Here is an 18,680-nt window from a genome sequence, read left to right as displayed (position 1 = left end):
TATATATATATGTATGTACGTATGTATGTACGTATGTATGTATGTATGTATATGGCCATAGACACCCAGCAAGATGTTTTACAATACCAGTACCTGTGGACTTTAAATCTGTGTGTTGCCTCTATAAATGGGCATAGGTTTTAGGAATGTTTATGTAAAAAAATTAGGCAAACCTTGCCATAAGCTTTAACAGCTGACTTGGTTATTATAGAAAGTCCCATGCTGAGATGCCAGATATAAATACGAAACAGTATAGGTTTCCTCTCTTTTGCAGTCCTTTGTAGAGGACTAAAATGACACCATCATACAGTTACCTAAAAGACTTGACAGGTATTGATTTAAAGCATGATATATCAAGTGGTACTGTAAAAAGGATTTCATGGTCATAAATTTTAATGTCTTTCACTTTTGCACTTTCTCAGTAACTTGTCAATAACAACAATTCTGTTTAAAATATTTGCTTCATTCCTGCATGGCATTATGTCTGTTATACAGTTATTTGGATATGTAGTCTGTGACAAAAATCAAGCAAGGGCTATAAATCAAAAATTAGATCATATTCCCTGTAAATTGTTTGGTAGTATTTTAATGATAAAAAGCATAGCTTACTGCTACAGGTATGCTTATCAAAAGCAAATCTTTTTACAGAAATGTTTTACACTTTTAAAAAATCATATTTTATTTTAAATAACATTTTAAATTTTGTTATAATTATAGATTGATGTTAAATGTAATTTAAAATATGCTTAACATTCTTTTCAGAAAGTTAGGCTTCTTAGGATTTTTCAGGAATTATTTGTACCCACTTCAATTTTAGACCTAGTAGTTTAGGTAGGGAGAATTTGTTGTATTATAAATAAGGAACATCATAAGCTTAATAATTGTATTAAAATGACTAAAAAACCCTTTGAATAGACCTAATGCAAAACACATAGGTTTTTAAAAAAATTCTGTGTGTAATTTCTTTCAAAAAATATAGTTCTTACAGGGTTTGCAGCTTTTACCTGTTCTTAAGCTATTTTTGCAATAGTTATGGTATTGAAATTTTAAACTAAGTATTTGGATGCCTGGAAAATCATAAACTAAACATTGTTTAATAGGAAATAAAATTGAGGTACTTATAGCTTTTTAGCGAAGGAATGCAGCAACACTAAAAGACTACTATTTCTTTGCTGATTTAATTAAGTAGATTTTCTTTGTTCTGCAGTTTATCCCCCAGATGCACTGCAGTCTGATAAAAGTAATCCCAGGGGGGTTTGCAGTGGTTATTTCATGGAAAATAGGTGTGTTTCTGCAGTCGTGCATGAGGCTTCTCAGACCAAGTGATGGGCTGTTTTCTGAGGCGCCGCTGGCTCAATGTCAGTCCGGACACGGGAGCAAACCCTGCAGTGCAGGGAACCTCCACAGGTCCTGACACCTCAAACTTTTCCGTGTGTGCCAAAGTGTCGCTGCCGCCAGAGGCTGGAGTGGGCTGCAGGACGGCAGGGACGTGGGACCCTCTGTCTGCAGGGCACTGCTCACTGCCTGGCAGGTCCGCGGGATCAGGCTTGTCCCTCTAACTAGTTTTGTTATCTGGCACCGAGGAAAGGCACTAATTCCGTGGGAAGCTGGGAATTACTGTAGCCTCTCTTTATTAAAATACTTCAAAAACAAACTGCAGAAATCACACCAGTCTGTGAAATTCCCATAGAAATGAACTAATAACATCAAACATTGCACTTTGAAAACTGTCAGACAAATTAGACATGTATTTGTTTTAAGGTAGCTAAATACAATCACGGATTAAAATGGATTATGTGGCTGTCTATTAACGTTTGAAAATCTCTAGAAAAAAAAAAGGCAACATCTATTTTTATTTTCTTAACTTATGTTTATACAAGAAAGGACTAAAGAAACCCTGCTTCCTAAAACCTCAGGGCACTGCTGGTAGTTGTTTAGTGTACTGGTGACTAAATAAATATTGCAGCCTACCTGCAACTGCCAACAATTGCAGCAACAACAGTTTAAACAGCATTGAGAATTTTATGAAGCCAAGCCAACACAGAATTTAGGGCATGATCCTTAGGTTACTGATAACTTTTCAGTCCTGCAAATCTCTTACCATCTTCTTCAGATCTCATTTTCTGAACTCACTTTAATGCAACTTATTAAAGTGGCTGGAGCTGTTATTTACATAGCTAAAGTCAGAGATGCATTATACTTAAGTGTTACTGACTGCCCCAGAAAAACAATTGCACCTGAGATGACTGAGACAAGAACTATGGATCAAAATGGGGTAGGAGGAGAAAGAATCCCATGTTCTTTTAAACTATATTGAATGCAAGCACAGTACAAGATATTTTTATTCGTAAAAAAATCTGACAAAAAGCTATCTATGTGTTTTCCAGTTTTAAAAATAAAAGAAACCAAGTAAAATAATTAGTTAAGAGCAAGAAAGTCTGCAAGGCATATGAGAGCCTCAAGTGGTTGGAACATTTTGCTTGAACATCTGTTTGTCGATGCATGATTCTGGTGTTATTAATCTTCTTTGTAGGTAAGCAGGTGATTCACCCCAACCAAATTGCTGTTGTCCAGGAACAGTTCTCTCCGAGCCCTGAAAAAATAAAGTGGGCACAAGAACTGATTTCTGCTTTTGAAGAACATCAGCGATTAGGAAAGGTAAATACTCTGTTAATATGCCATAGTGGAAACCAAATTTGAGTAATATTTAAGATTTTAAAAGGTTGGTGATGGCTCTTTGCATTTATCTTACAAAGTGTGATGTGACTGAGAGGAATGCTTGTGAAATCTGTCTCTGGATAGAGTGTATATTTATTATATCATTTCTCATTGTGTTTAGAAATAGAATGTCCATCTTTTCTTCCTCCCTGTTTTATTTCTTTGATTACACAGCCTTTTGAGTACCTGCATATATCTACAGCTTTGGTGAATTAAAACTGCCTCTCCATTTTGCCGCAGAATCACGGTGTTACTGTCAGAGGAAAATATTTGCAACTAAAAGACAGGTAGCTTTGCAGACACCTCAGACTGCTTGCACAGATATCATTTATGGAAAGAACTAAAGGGATTAGGAAGCCTTCGATTTCTAAGAAAATCTCTGTGTTAGTAGACCTGTGTCACTTTTGGGGGGTTGATCCCGCAAACATGCTCAGTAGTGAGTGAATGTACTTTTGAGGACAACTGCTTGCAGATTGTTGTTCTCAATCATTAAAAATGAGAATGTTTTATGTGCATTTGTACCAATTGCTGGACCTGAATTTTGGATAGAGGAGAAAACAAATTAACACTAGAATATGATTGTTCCTAATTTAGTGCATCATTGAGTCTCACGTTTCCTGCTCTGTGGGTTTCTGCTATGTAAATATTGCGGTGGTGATGCACAATCTGTCTCCACTTTGTGCCAGTAATACTTAAATTAGGGGTCGCCTGAAGGAAGATTTTATGCTAGTTGTGGCATTGTCAGTTAATTATCTTAAAGGTTATTTGCTATAATCCAGTTTGCCTCTTTTTGAAAGGAGAAAAAAAAAGTTGCAGCCAAATATATTTATCTTAGTCACAGCCAAGCCTGGGCTAGCTAAAAAGCAAAGCCCCAATGTCAGAACAGGGAATGCAGAAGAGCAGGAATGGTTCACATGTACTTGTGTGGCTTTCAAGTAAGAGATAAATCCCTCTGATCGAGAAGTTCATCTCTAAGACTGTGCATCGGGTCTCACTTTCTCTGGTGCCATATAAATGTTTTCTGCACTTTTATTTTGGCTTTCTGATGGATAGAAAAAGATTGAGGGGTGTGCCTTCCCTGTTCCCCTGCATTTCTGATACTACAGATGATATGCATTAAAAATGCTGTAGAGGTCAAAACAGAAATGGTGCTTTCTTCTCAAAGTGTGACAGGGTATTTGCTATTGCTCTGCTGTTCTCTTTGCTAGGCTATCACATCCCCTTTTTGGTACCTGGGTGTTTCCAGTATGGCTATGACTATGATATTTGGGTGCTGTCCCTGAGCAGAGATTTCAGGGTCACTATTAGGATGCTACCTGCCTGGATCTCTTTGTGCTGTTCCCCTCAGTTTTGAAATGTAGCTGTCTACATGCAAACAATATAGAAATAAAAATGTGTGACTGATTTTGCCCATTATTGCAATTTACAGACCTTGGCTCCATTACTAGAGGCATCATTATAAACAAACTTCTGGTGCAAATGTGTAGGCAGGTAGATGCAGAAAGAAGAAAGTCAAATTACTTACTCAGACAAATATTGTTTATGTTTATGATGTGGTCAATACTATTCATTCTGCTGAATTTAATTTCAGAAGCTCATCTAAGGAATACCCCTGTTATATGAACAGTCAGTTAGGAGACTGGACCAAATTTCACTCTAGTCCTGGTATCACACAACCATTAAGCCAAACATTTAATATTGAATAGTTTTGTATTAGGCAAGCATTAGTCTTTGGATTTGTTTGAAAGCTGAGATTTTACTGACATAATATTGGGATGTTTTGTTTGTATCAGTCATTCAGAGGGGGTTGTTTGGGTTGGAAGGATCTTTTTCTCTTCATAAATGCTTTTAAAATAGGTTATAAATTTCTATAGTCAGCTGCAAGAGCAAATTTGCTGAAGGTTTATACTATTTTTTTAACAAACCAGGTTGCATGCTTCATATATTTTTGCATATGGCCATCTATCAATAAAAAAGGACTGAAAGGTTAATCTGTGAACTTCTGGATCTTGTAGCACTGTCATATTACCAGACTTTAAAACAAAATTGGAAAAATAGTTTTCCATGTAGTGCTGACAACTCTATAACCGAGTTTACAATTTGTTACTATGAGTGTGTCTGTAAGAAAAGCTTGGACAGTCTGGTTGCTTAATTTTTTTTCAAAGCAAACGTATCTCACTGAGGGATCCTCTCACTCCACATCCTAGCAACTTGCTAAAATGTCAGTAATAACTCTTCCCCTACCACCTCCTGGCAAATACTCCACACAGCGGTTTTAGTAATCCTCATGTCCTAATGAAACACCTCTTCTGTTTTCCTTTCCCTTTTATTGTATTAAAGTGTTCATGTCAGGAAAACTAAAAATATAGCTGTGGTTAATATGGTTGAGGCTTGCATGCTTTTGCCATGTTATTAATCAAAGTTGAAAGCCTGGAAAAATAAATGTGAGGGATTTGTGCAGCTGTTTGCGTGGTAGACAAGCTCCTAGTCTGCAGTCTCTGAGATCACAGTTTGCTATTAATTTGGTTTAAAGTTTGATGTCCTTAGTTAACAATATTTTCTATTCAAATACAGTAGTAAGCTTTTATAATCTATTCCAATTTGAGACCTACATTTGTCATAATAATCTTCTTTTGAAAGAAGACTGAACCAGGCTACTTCATCCTGGAGGCTGAAATGCTTTGACATAGTAGCCCCCAAATATGAGTACTGAGGTCAGAAAAAATCAGGATCTTACATGAGCACTGTGGAATTAGAGATGCTGTGTCAGTGTCCAAACAGAAGGAAATTAGAGAGCTAGCCAGCTAGCCAGGAGTATTTGGGCTTACCTTATAGAGTTAGTCTTGTTTGAGGGTTGCTTTGATTTGGCTTCTAGGTTGTTTTGGTTGTGGGGCTTTTTTTTTACATTTCTAATCCAATTGAAAAATAGCATGTCTAGGAAATAAATGGTAACATTGTAGTTTGCACAAGTAGGAGACAAATTTTGAAAAAGTACCTTTGTATTTTATTCAACTACCCATTAAGTGCTCTCTTTTGTCTAGAACTTTGAGATCTAAAACTGAAAAGTGCTTAAAAAGATTTCTATATTTTTGTGGTAGAACTGCATTACTAAGGGATATAATTTTCAAAATTAAAATATTCATCCTAAAGAAAGCAGGTATAGCTGTTGGGAAGGTCTAAATATAACATATATGTCAGTGTGTTCAAATATGGAAAAGAAGAGTAGTAAACATCATTCCAGTAGTCTAAAGGACAGTTTCTGTTAGAAATTTCTGAAGCATTTGTACCACATTAAACAGGGAAGTGATCTTATACATACAGATTAACTAAACTTAAGAGGGTAGAGTTAGTGGGAGAAGTTACTTGCCTGTTTTAATAAAAAGATCTGATTTCTAACAGTGAGGGTAAAATAGTCTTCATTATTTAAGTAACTCCTGCATTTGCATTACCAATACACTGGATACAGGACTGTAATCTCTTCTGTATGTGGTTAGTGTTTAGATATGACAAAAAAGTAAGACACTGAAAATGCATTTTTAAGCCATTTGACTCGTAAATACATCAGACACATTATCATTATCATAATGGATCTTCCCAAATTGTCTTGGTTTTAAATAAAATTCAAATATAAAGAAAATCAGAAGAATAAAGTAAAAGGTTGATTTCACATTTATCTCACATATTAATTTATAAATGCTTTCAAAACACCCACACATTAAACCAGGGAATAACTAAAAGCTGCCACCAAAGTCACTTGTCAAGTAAGGATTATTTAGAGTTAAGGTAAGTCATTCACAAACCCAAGCTGTAGTATGGGTTGAATATTTTAGAACCCATAGAGCAAAACAAAGGAAATATATGTACGTGCCACATACAAATGCACAGGGTGCTTCTAAGAAGACCTTTAGCATATGTTTCTTGCATTATATTCTGTGCCATTTTATATCATATTCCCAGCAGCTGAGGAATAATATATATCAGCTCCAGTGATTTGGCACACTATACAATTTCATTTATGGACCTTTCCAGAATTATGAAAAATCTTGGAACTGCATTTATTTACACAGCATCAACCCAACAAAGGAATGGAAATTTCCAGCAGTGGCGCCTTTATAATGCTCTTTGTTTAGAAAAAGCTACCCCAAGCCACTGTATCTTGGAGACGATGTGCCCTCATGCTTGGGCCAGCTCCAGCTCCCACTGCCTCACAGGAAGGTCTCTCCACACTTCCCTCCCTCTCCCAGCCATGCTGCAGACTCAATGAGGGTCCTCCATGTATGGCCCCAGCCACATGGGATCCATCCTGTCTCAATCCAGCCCATGATTGCTAGGAAAGCAGGACTATGGCCCAGCGGTGCCAGGCTCAGGCTGCCTCTTGGAAGGGATGCACTGGAGCATCCTTCTGGCGTGGGGCTGTATGGGGCCCCATCAACCCACAGGGATTACATTGGACTTTATAGGGCATTATATCTCCGGGTTTTATGTGAAGCTGGGAGTGAGGGAGCAGCCCAGCTCCCCACTCCCCTTGCCCAGGACAGACTGTAGAGATTTGAGGTGCCACTAACTAGGCTGGATGCCATCCCAGGGTGACACTGGCAGCACAGGGTGCTGTCATGCCTCTGTGCACGCTGAGCTGCAGTGCTGTTAGCCCTCCCTCTGAGAACACAGGGCACTTGCTGTCGTTTATGTTAATTAGGCAATGTGTATTCCTTCCACTGCAGAGTGGAGGATTCAGGAATCTGAGGTAAATTGCCACCTTTTCAGAGCTTTGGCCTTAAGAAATATAGGCTTAGATGCATCTCTATGCAAAGATGAGGAGTGCTGGTGGGATTTAAGCATGGGCCACTGTTATGTTATCTTTTTAAAAGGTGGCCAAGTGAAATTTTACTGTGAAAACCAATGAATAAATAGAGGTTGAGAAAGCTCATATTAGTACTGAGTTTCTCTATACAGATTTAGTACTTGAAAAATACTCTAGAAATGCGTTTTGTGTCACAGCTGAAGGCTTTTCTCTCAGAAAGATCCATCTGGGGACCAAATTTTGAACCTTTACAATAGAGCAGAAGGAGCTGTATTGGCTAATTGCTTGTGCTATATGAGTTCCTACACTAGTGCAATCAGTCCTGAGGGAGTTATGCCAGGTGGGGAGAGAAGGAGACAGATTTTACTACACAGGGCTGCAAAAGCTTCTAAGCAGGGCAGAAACTCATACAAAATATTGTCTTGCCAACTTCCCCCCCTCCCACTCCCCAGCAGGCATTTGGTGGCTCTTAATCTGTTTTCCCCCACTCATTAAAGACCTATGTCCAAAATGCAGAGGGAGAGAGTCTTGGGTGGCACTTTGATGATTCCCACAGGGAGAAGTTTCTCCATGTGCCCAGAGCAGGACAGATGCTATGCCCGTCTGTAGCCTTTTTACCTGGAGGTAGCTCCTGGAGGAGGAGGTTCCTCCTGTCCGGGGGGACACAGGCCCTCCAGAGGGCACAGGATGGGACCTCCCTGCATTCTTCCTCAGCAAGGCACAATCCTTGTCAGCTCAAGAAGTGCTTTTGGAAGGGCCATGTTGTGTCGACAGATTCTCAATGCAGGCAGTGCTTTGTTATGGGCATGGAGTGGGAAGACACCCATTTCTGCAGACACCTGCCCACCATGGTGCCAAAACCTGCTCTGAACCAGGCAACCCACGGAGGCAACTACCTACCTCCAAAATCCCTCTCTAAAAAGCATTAACAAGCACTCATGAGCCTTGTTTCAATTTCCAAAGCAGGTTCTAACTAGAGATGTAATGTTCTGACCAGATGGCTCTTTTTAAGGCTTACTGAGGGAATTCAGAAGCCTGTACAGCCAAAATATTGTTTCAAATAATTTAAGTTGCAGTGGTCTTGCTGCCTTTTCACTCCTTTCTATGCTAGCTAGCTTTTTCAGGGACCTGAAGAAGGTCTCTGCAAAAGCTGAAATAGAGAATCACAGTAAAAAATGGCTGTTCCATCCTATTCAGAGAATGAATCTGAAATTAGAAAAAATATAGAATACAAAAATACTGGCAGTTCCATTCTTGTTGGCAGAATGAGCTTCACTGTTATTATTTTTCTCAACTCCATTTTATTTTACAGCTACCTTTTCCTTCTGTATCAAATGCCCTTTGTGTGTCCTGTGGTCATTTACTTTCAGATTGAAATTTCTAGTTTATATTTAACAAATTGCTTTCATGATTATAAACCTCAAGTTAATTCCAAATTACTTAATTAAGGTCTTAATATTAGTTACTTTTCACTTTTCCATATAATAACCTTGATGCTCACTAGGTTGAAAAAATGCATCGTTGGATAGGCTGTTTGACCAGGAAGCTGCTTTTGTGCTATAAAACGAAGATTTGCTTGGCAGCAGCAAGCATGTTCTCTAGGATTCTTCCATTCACAATACATTATAAGACAGAGAATGAAAACCTGTAGAAAATACTCCAAATTTCTAGAACTTTCCTGTTTCTTTAATTTTATTCCTTCCTACTCAAGAGGAGTGCACAGGAAGGCAATAATCACAATGAGAAAGTAACTAAAGAAAATGCAAAGACAGCAATAAAAAACCCTCTCATGTCTGCCTTTCATTCAGGGATCTTAAATAGGTTGTTTGCTCATTGACATGGAGAGACTTGGGTGGCCTAAAGTAGTCTCTGGAGCTGGACCAAGCAGGATCCTTGAGCCTATCCCAGCTGAAGGGGCTATTTCTGGTGGTTCAGGTAGCTTGGGGGACTGTAAGCAGGAAAAATAGCTCGTCTGGCTCACACAGCAAGGCAAGACCCTTATATATAGGTTGAGAAAATATCGTCGGGTGGAGAAGAAGTGAAGGACCGTGTAGGCCCTTGATCTTAATTTTTCCTGCCCCACTGTGGACTTGAAGGATCACAAAGTCCTTCCTACCTGTTGAGCTTTAGAAAGGGCTTCTACTGTCAGAGTTCTTGCACTGCTGCTTGGGAGTTATTTGAGGCAAAAATCAATCTTTCTCAACCTTTTGTGTCCTTCCATATGCTTCTAGAGGTAGAAGCCCATCTCATACAAACAGGTCTGCTTCTAGCGTTACAAACTGATTTATCCTCTGAACTCACTGACTACTTCTACTCCAGTGGAAGTTTACACTGGCAAAAAGAAACAAAAGGTAGTGATATTTAATGTTTTCTTCATATCAACAAAATAGCTACAGAAACTTACTGGTGTTGATCCTTTGCAGGATTCCCATCCATCCTTCAACAGATCACAAAGACCCACTGAGCATCTCCTCTTGCCAAAAAGATATCTTTGACAAACCTTTTCAGGAATCATTTATTTTCCCTGAAGTTTTTGTGTATGAGTCTCTTTCAACCCATAGTGGTGCTACAGAAAAGAAGCAAATGTGAAGGGGTTCAAATGAGAGGTTATGGAAATACGGAGCCCAAAAAGCTCTGTCCATGTAGCTCGCTGTCTGTGAAGTCTTCAGTTTGGGGTATGTGACTACATTAGTTATTTCAGCATTTCCTATGTATTACAAAGATACTGAAACAAAGTTGTAGTTGCCTGTCAGTTTGCCCTGGAGGCAGGACAGGCCTGAGCAGACAGGAGAAAGAGACATTATCTTCTTGTAGTCTAGAAAACATGCTCAGTTGACCCAGATATCACTGACCACCTCCTAGCAGCTCTCTAACCTTTGGAAGTTCATTACGAGAAGGTGCAGTCATGACCCAACTCTTTATGACAGCTCTTTGGCTTAAACTTGCAGAAGAAAAAAATTAATTAAACCTGCATTCAGCACCATCACAGCTGTTAGCTTATTTCCTATTCTTGACTTCCCCAAAAACATGGTCTCACCCTTCTGTTTCAAGAGAAATCATTCCTTTGTACTCAGGATAATCACTCCTCCTCCAGGCACAGACCCAACACCATTTGCTGCAACCAGGACTCTTTTCTCTTTTGTTCATTACCTGTAAGCAAATCCAAGTGTTCTTTTTAAGCCCAAAGCAAAGATTTCCAAATTTCCTCTGCAGGGAGTCACTTAAACAATGTGTGTTTTCTTTAACCCTGGGGGAATTATCTTCCTGAATGCCATGCTTTTTAGGGGGAGCCTTTGCCATCCACCTGCTCACTTCCCTCCTTGGAAGAGCAAATCTGCCCTTCTTGCAGAACGCAAAACTCTTATTTCCTTATAACAGCTGATATTGTGCAGGAGTAGAGGTAATGTTCTCAGAACCAAGCAGATTTTAGTGGGTTTAATCCTTGTACTTTTGGTGTCTCCAAAACGTTATAACTAGACCTTTGAGTTTGAGAAGTGGGCAAGTCACTGAATTACCATGGAAAGAATTTGTGTTTCTCAGATAAGTGGATCAAAGATTTCTTGCATCTGTGGACTTGAAGGTGCTTGTCTATCTAGGTTCTCTGTTTCCCCTAGTAGAAGGTATGCAAGGTTTGCCCTGGCCAGCTGGTATCACCCATCCTGCTCATTTCCATTTAGCCTGGCATCTGCCCACAAGTTCTGACACTGGTCACAGGGCTTGGAAAGGGACTTACATAATTACTTACTTACACAATGTCTGTATTCACACACAGCCTCTGGCCCGTGTTACCAGAGCAGTGTGGGGGCTCTATTTGACTCACAACATCTCCTAATCATGAAGGGTGGTGGAGAAGAGAAGTGTGACTGGCTCATTGGTCCCCCTATGCCCATTTCCCCCCCAGGTCCTAGATGCACATCCCTTCAGAAGGCAGCCTGGTAGGACAAGTAGATAACACACCCTTTGCAGGAATTTGGCCTGCAAAGGAAAGTATTGCCTGCTAAACTGATGATAAAAATAAATGGAAAAAACACCAAATCTTTATCAGTGGGGCACTATTTGTAACCCTGTGACAGTAGAGTGCTGTCAGAGGACCTTCCCTCACTTTTGAGATTGCTTGTCTTCAGCTCAGTAGTCTCCTAACTAGAGGCAGAGGGTTTTTTTGGCAATTCAATGCACATTAGATAACCCCTATCTTAGATCTATACTTAATTCAAAATTGAGCAGCAGGTATTTTCTTGTCCATATTGAAGTTCCTTGGAACATTATGTTGTCTTGCTTTTCCTTTTCTTCCACTGGCCTGACTATCCAGAGTTTCCCCCCAAAGCCTTACCTACTCACCAGGATCCCTTAGCACCTCCAAACCTGCCATCTGAATAGCCTGACGAGATTCCCAAAGTAAACTGCTTTTGAAAAAGTTGTCTCTATACAGCAGCCTAGGACAGTCCATGTGCTGACATACACAACAAATTAACCTAGCACTATTGGCTATATTCTTTCATCTGATGCAAGACAATTGCTTTTTTCTCTTTCTGCTGTAGATAAGGTGGAGCAAATGCTGAGGAAAAAGCTATAAGCATTCCCAGGTGCAAAAGTATATCCAATTCTTCTGTCTTGTCAGCCAAAGGGGACTAGTTTGTCTGATCACTGTCCCACATGTCCCAGAACAATTATTATTTTACTTTAATTAACTCATGTATTTTAATCCACAGCTCAGAGATAATTGTGTCACATAACTATGAGATGCCTTAAATGTTCTCTATCATTATGGTTTATCCTGCTTATTTCTCTCCTTAACCCAGTGGCATGTAAGGAAACAAAAGACTGTGAGAGCAAAACGCCATGTAATGTTGTATATTATATAAAAATGTTTCAGGACAGATGAAGAAGTACAAAAATTTACATTCCCTGATCTTCTGGAAAAACATGAAGGGTATCTCACTTGTCATCCTGTCCACCCTCTGTTGTAGTCACAGTCAACACAATTCCATTTATAACGCAATTGCATTATAGCCACGATAAACACTAGCAAGAAAATTACCTGTATCATTTCTTCCCCTCTCCTGGTTCCATGAGAACATATTGATCCCCAGATAACACAAAAATCACAGACCCTGAATCCTTTCGGTATATCTTCTACAAAGGTAAAATACTTCTTGCCACTAAAACCATTACACTGTTTATGAGATGGTCTTATAGATTTACCAAGCTCTTAAATACTCCCAAAAGTTTCACAAAACAAATATTTCTGGATGCTGCCACACATAAACAGACACAAAAAGAGGAGGTCTTCATGTTCCAGGAAACACTGCTTTAAGGTGTTCATCTTTTGACCAAGGCAAATAACAGACTGAGACGCTTTCTATGACTTGATACATGTCATTTTTTATACATAAAGGAAATCTGTAAGGGTGACATGTAGATATGACAAGAGACACGTTCAAGATCCATGGCAACACATGGCCAGAGTTGTCCCCTAAGTTGTCAGAGAAGACCCTCAATTATGCATTGAACTTTGCTAGATCTGAGCTAGATTTGGTAATACAAGCATAAGGTTGGCCAAAGTGATGTGTTACAGAGTTTGCTTCTGCACCTATTCAGTCACTCCACAACTACGTGGAAATTTACTGCATTAGTTATTCTTACTGCACAGCTGCATTTGCCTCCCTTTTTGATAAGCCTGTTTCTTCATCTCCTGTCCTGTGAAAATGGCTGTTCTCTGTCAACTCCACCTTATCACTTCTCTTGTCTCTAGGCTGGATCTTATTAGCACTTAGGGCTGACCATTCTTAATTCTTTTTTTACAAGACTATCATTTTTTGCCATTACCTTCTGAAAAACAAACAAACAAACTAGCATCTTTCTATAATTTTAATTCCCTTGTAGCTGTTTTCTGTATTTGCCAAGTCTTCTCTGTTCCATTCTCAAAGTGCTTTAGGACATACTGAAATTCACAGCAAAGCTGTTAAGACCTTACTCAGCATGGTCTGCATCTTGCATAATTTGCTGTTACTTTTTAAAAATGTTACTACTGTTCTTACAGAGCCTTAAAAGTCATTGTGAGTAACACTGCATGGTTCCTGGGTATGCAGCAAATTTCACAGTACTGGTCCTGCATCACCCAGCCTGGAGTATGTGGTCTGAAGATACAAGAGACAGATAGGGGGAAATCATAGAATCATAGATGACTTGGTGGGCTCTGTGGGCAGCTGCAGCAGCCAGAGAGAAGAGGAGCTAGATGAGTCTGCTGCCTTTCTCTTTCTCTGCCCTTACAGAGCTGTCCAAAAGGAAACACCTTAAGTCTTTCCTTGCTTTTCAGTCAGTTGAGAAGGACTCTTAGCTAGTCTGAACAATGACCCAAATGGGAAATGCTGCCCATTCACTTTCTTTCTTGATTCCTCCCTGACAGAGACATAGAGTGATCTGGCTGAAGGAGCACAAAGATTGTGCAGATCCAAATCCTTGGCTGTGTTGTGCTTCTTTCACAGCCGTACAGCATGAACCAGCCAAAGCACCTCTAGCAGCTCCCATACTCTACAAACTGGTGACAGACAAGGTCACACTATCTCTCACAGGGCTTTGCCTTCAGCACATTCTCTGTGTGGTTGAATGAAGGATAGCACTGGATAGGTACAGCAGAATATAAGCTGCATCACTTTAAACAGGAGCAGTCTTTGGCCCACAAAGCCACCCATTCCTCAGAAGGGCTGCCTTTCCAGACTGCTGTCTGGTGAGTCCAACAGTTGTCCTCTGTTCCCCCACATCTCATCATCCAACCCAAGTTACTTGCACCTGTGCACCATTACCGGGAGACTGAACCCACTATCTGCGGCTCTGTCTCCTGCCTGGTCCTTCTCCCACCTTCTCCATCAGCCTTTACCTGCAGGGACTGTCTCTTCCTGGGACTGGTCTAACATGTTTGATTAGCTTGATGGCAGCGTCCCTTTATAAGTTTCTGAAAAGGCCCTCACTGAATGATTTATATGGTTACATGGCAGGCAAGACCCACAGCCACTGAACACAATGGGTGCAAACCCCGGTCTGCACTCTACACCTGCCGTTGTTCCTGTTCATGCTGCAAGCTTCCTCAAGAACACACCCGTGGTCCCATAGCTGAACTACTGGAAATCTAAGTACAGCCTGGAAGTGTGAGATTGTTGAGAAAATTAGCCAAAAAGAAAATTTAGACCTATGACTAAATTAATCCTCAGATTAATGCTGTCAAAGTAAATGGTGTTTATAAAAAGTCTTGTTTTCTTTATATTCATGTGAGAGAAAATCAAAAGAATGCTAAAGGCAAATTTCATCTAGCAGAATTGGAAAAGAGAGCATGGGGACAAAGCTGGAATTACTAGTATTTCCTATCTGTTGAAACCTGTGGGTGGAAAGAGAGTCAGTGAATAGAGTATATTCAATGGCATTAAAATCACTTTCTTTTTCTGGACTTTAGCTCAACACTGCAAATTAGCAGGGAGAAAATAAGCCTCAGAGTGAACAGGCAGAGAAGCTAACTTCATGTTACCCTTTACTGTTAGGGAAGAAAAAAAAAAAAGGAGGCATTTTTTCCTTCAAGAATTCAAATCCTAGCAACCCAAAGTACGGCTGCATGCTGACAAGAAGGGACCATACAGCAGTTCTCAAGTGGTTCAGTGTTCATGTGTCCACATGCATAGTTGTCCTTGTTTCCTTTCTAAACATGTTATTTTAATGAAGAGAGGACAAGCATGCTGTTTAATTAACTCTTTCCTTATAAACAAGACATTCTGACCTAGATTCATTGTGCTACAACTCAGGCACCTTGCAGAGGTATCTCACTTCAGATCATCCAGCATCCAGTCAGTGAAAGGGGTAAGACCCTTCCAATCACAATTCAAACTACAAGAGACCAGAATTGATATTGCTAGGTACCCATCTCTTTCTGAAAACTATTCCTGTACTTAAGAAAACTGTGCTCCTAAGTCAGCCTTTCACAAAACTACAAAGGATAGTTACACACCTCGACATATTTCTACCTATCACTGTCATCCCACATGCAAATTTCTCCTGTAAGCAATAGCTGTCACTGAATTAGCTTTAATCTTTACTTTGCTACTGAATTAGAAGTTACTGAATATACATTACTGAATGCCTGTAGAAAAAAAGGCACAATTAAAATGTTTTTCATACACTTAAAAATGTATCTTGTGGTTTGAGATCACTGTGTAGACCTGAATTATTCTGAAGAAATCCTGTGTCATAAAATGTTTACTTAGTTCCCAATTGATTTTCACAACAGCTAATAAGTTGAATAGTTTGAGGGCTGTGTTTTCTGTAAAGGTTTAAAACCAAAACTGAAAATGACTGATACATAACTAAAACAAAAAGTGACGTATTAATAGAAATAATGTTGGTTGAGGGAAGGTAGGATTAATTGGTTACTCTGTGAACAAAAAAAATCAATTTGAACCATCAACTCTTGAGTATTTCTGTCAGTCCTGTTATTCTCCAAACCTATCTAAAATATTGCAAACTATACTAGGAAAATCTACTTTGAATGAAGTAACAGTTTTTACTATTAGGTTTTCAATGGCTTTAATACAGCCTGTTCTTACATGCAATAATATTGATTTGTACTAGATTACTGTCTAAGGTGGATTTTTGTCTTAACTATTCCAGAATGTGATTTAGTATTTAATTAATACTTCTTCAGTCAAAGAAGTAGATATGCCACTGGAGCAACACATTTCGTAAACATTTTTGTAAAACGGTTATAATTTCACTTTATTTACTAGAGTCCTCTATCTAAGGATTATGAAATGAAAACCAGAAAACAACAGTTTGTTTTCCTCTGCGTTTCTCTTACTACACATGCACAAACACACATACTGCTATCATTCTTACCCTGCTCTTGGTTAGCCTCATGCACTGTCAAATCCAAGGCCAGCCTGTGATTCTGTATCAATTGCAGCAGGACATTAAAAGGGTGCACAGAGCTTCACTGATGCTCTACATAATTCTGGGCCTGGGCCCTCAGTTCTGAATTCTTCAGGGAGGGGATTGCACCTTTGGGTTTGGTTTTGGGGGGTTTTGGTTTGTTTTTTTGGCTTTTTTTTGTGTGTTTTTTTTTAATGTGTCAAAGTACTGTTAGAATTGCAAGTAAGGATTTTTGGTTTTTTATCTACTGAACTTCAGCATGTCATAATGCAGTGTTTTGTCTTCCAAATCCTACCTCAGCCAGACATGTGTGGATTAAAGCATCCAAGGGAATAAGTCAGGTTTGGCCCTATTTAAAACATGTGTCTTCTGTTTAAGATTTAACTAAGATACCCAGTTAATTGTTTTAAACTTTTCACTATGGTACCGACAAAAAATCCTTAGGAATACAAAGTGACTTTGAAACCTGTCCTGGCTCTCAGATAGCCACTGCTGAGGCACACTGAGTAGTTCTGCATTCATTGGGGGAAATTTCCTGTATGTGATGCTCAGATGGGCTTTACCTTGGCTCCAGGGTAAATTTGGGCAATATTATTGCACCACTCACTGGTTTTGTTCAGCTTTCCTCACAGTCCCTGGCTCTCAGCACAGGCCCAGCCGATCTTTAGCACAGGAGACCTAATGGAGAGATGCAGCAGCAGCACAACCTCAGCGAACCCCCAAGTACAGAAAACCTCCTTCCACCTCCACACACCTGTTTCCTGACAAAGATAACTTTTCTGGCTTTGCCCTCTGTCTGCAGGCAATTTCAAGCTAGTCCTGTGGCACAGCCCTGGATCGATGCTGGAGGTGGGGATCAGAACTGCCCCCCAGGTGCTGCATCTGCCAGCCCCTCTCCCCAGCTGACATGCACAGCCTCACTGCTCTGGGCCCTCAATGTTTGCCAGCTAGAGAGGCTGAAACAGGCCGGCTGTTCACTGGGCTTCTCTTTTCTCTCTCTTTTTGCCACTGCTTTGGAGTACTTCTTGTCCTTTGCATTCCTTTAAATGCACTTGCCCCATCTCGGTTAGTTTGTCTCCTGAAACTTGTTCAGGATTCCTGTGGAAGCTGATGTTTCTTGGCAAAGAGATGTGTTTTTAAAGAACAAGACAAGCCAACTACAATTTCCAGAGGTCTCTCAGGAAGTTTATATTCTCTCTTTTGCAGGGAGCGTTTACTTTCCACGGGAGCATGATCGACATGCCATTACTGAAGCAGGCACAGAACATTGTTACGCTTGCCACAGCCATCAAGAAAAAATGAGCTGGTAAATGAAGCTCTCTCCATGGGGCCCCAGTAGCTGTTTTTAAAGATGACTGTAATACTTGGAGGGAGGAGGGGGGAAATTAAAAACGTCAAGCCTAAGAAGAAATTCATTTCCATTTTGCAGATCTGTCATAGTTTGCTTGCCAGAACAGGTAATTACTAAAACTATTCCTGACTCAAACCACTGCTCACTCCTGCATGGCCTGTGTTCTACTCAGAGCCTGTGACAAAGTTACATCACCAACTGTGTGACATCATGATAATTGCTACAAATGTGGGATTATGACTTCACTGAAGAAGAAAGGCAAAACATAAGCTCTGAGCTGTGTTAAAAGAGCAGATGAAAACTGATTCAATCACTTCTGTTTCTATCTATGCTTCATCCCGCTCGGATGCAGAACTCCCAGCAGAAAGGGCTAAACCTTGAATAATTATGCACCAGCTGAAATATTTGCAATAAAAATCTTTACCCTTTGTGAGCTTTGCATTCTCCACTCACTGCCCTTCTGTAAACGTGCAACAGCCATTAAAAATATTGCTCCAACAATTGGCTCTTGGCTTTTTTCTCATTTTTTAAGTGGTCGCTATTCAGAGAGTGTCCTCCTCGAAGCATCCAGCCCGGGAAGGGCTGGACGGCAATAAACTTCTAGTTTTCGGAGACACAATGCAGCAGAACTCGTGCATATGGTCTCGAGTCAGATTTACATCACATTAGGGACACGGCTACAGATCATGTGGGCTGTGTGGTTAACGGGCTTAGTAAAGCTGTTTTGAAGAGGTTAACCCAGCTTGTAGTAAGGGTAAATAAACATAACAACCAGGCATTGTCCTCTATTCAGCATGTACTCTTATATGGAGGGCTAAAGGGTATTGAAGCTGCAGAGGATCAACTTGTGGTTGCCAGAGGACTCCAATGAAGTTTGAAACACCAACAATCAGAGATTTT

The 18,680-nt window shown here is 39.9% G+C and overlaps 1 protein-coding gene across 2 annotated transcripts in view; it reads left to right on the top strand.

The window, feature by feature from the left end:
• Positions 1-18,275, top strand: part of CLYBL (citramalyl-CoA lyase) — a 170,238-nt gene extending 151,963 nt beyond the window's left edge. The window contains exons 7-9 of one of the 2 annotated variants that reach the window (XM_071570389.1): positions 2,534-2,658; positions 17,636-17,735; positions 17,859-18,275. In XM_071570389.1, coding sequence (XP_071426490.1) covers positions 2,534-2,658; positions 17,636-17,731 — 221 coding nt within the window. In that variant the 3' untranslated portion in view covers positions 17,732-17,735; positions 17,859-18,275. Of the gene's footprint in view, positions 1-2,533; positions 2,659-17,635 lie in introns of both variants that reach the window. The other variant, XM_071570381.1, reaches the window with a different exon arrangement.
• Positions 18,276-18,680: the final 405 nt, after the last annotated feature.

The sequence above is a fragment of the Pithys albifrons genome, chromosome 1 (assembly GCF_047495875.1).
Source record: "Pithys albifrons albifrons isolate INPA30051 chromosome 1, PitAlb_v1, whole genome shotgun sequence".
Taxonomy (NCBI): domain Eukaryota; kingdom Metazoa; phylum Chordata; class Aves; order Passeriformes; family Thamnophilidae; genus Pithys; species Pithys albifrons.
Note: the sequence above shows the minus strand (reverse complement) of the source record. Positions and strands in the feature narration are given on the sequence as shown.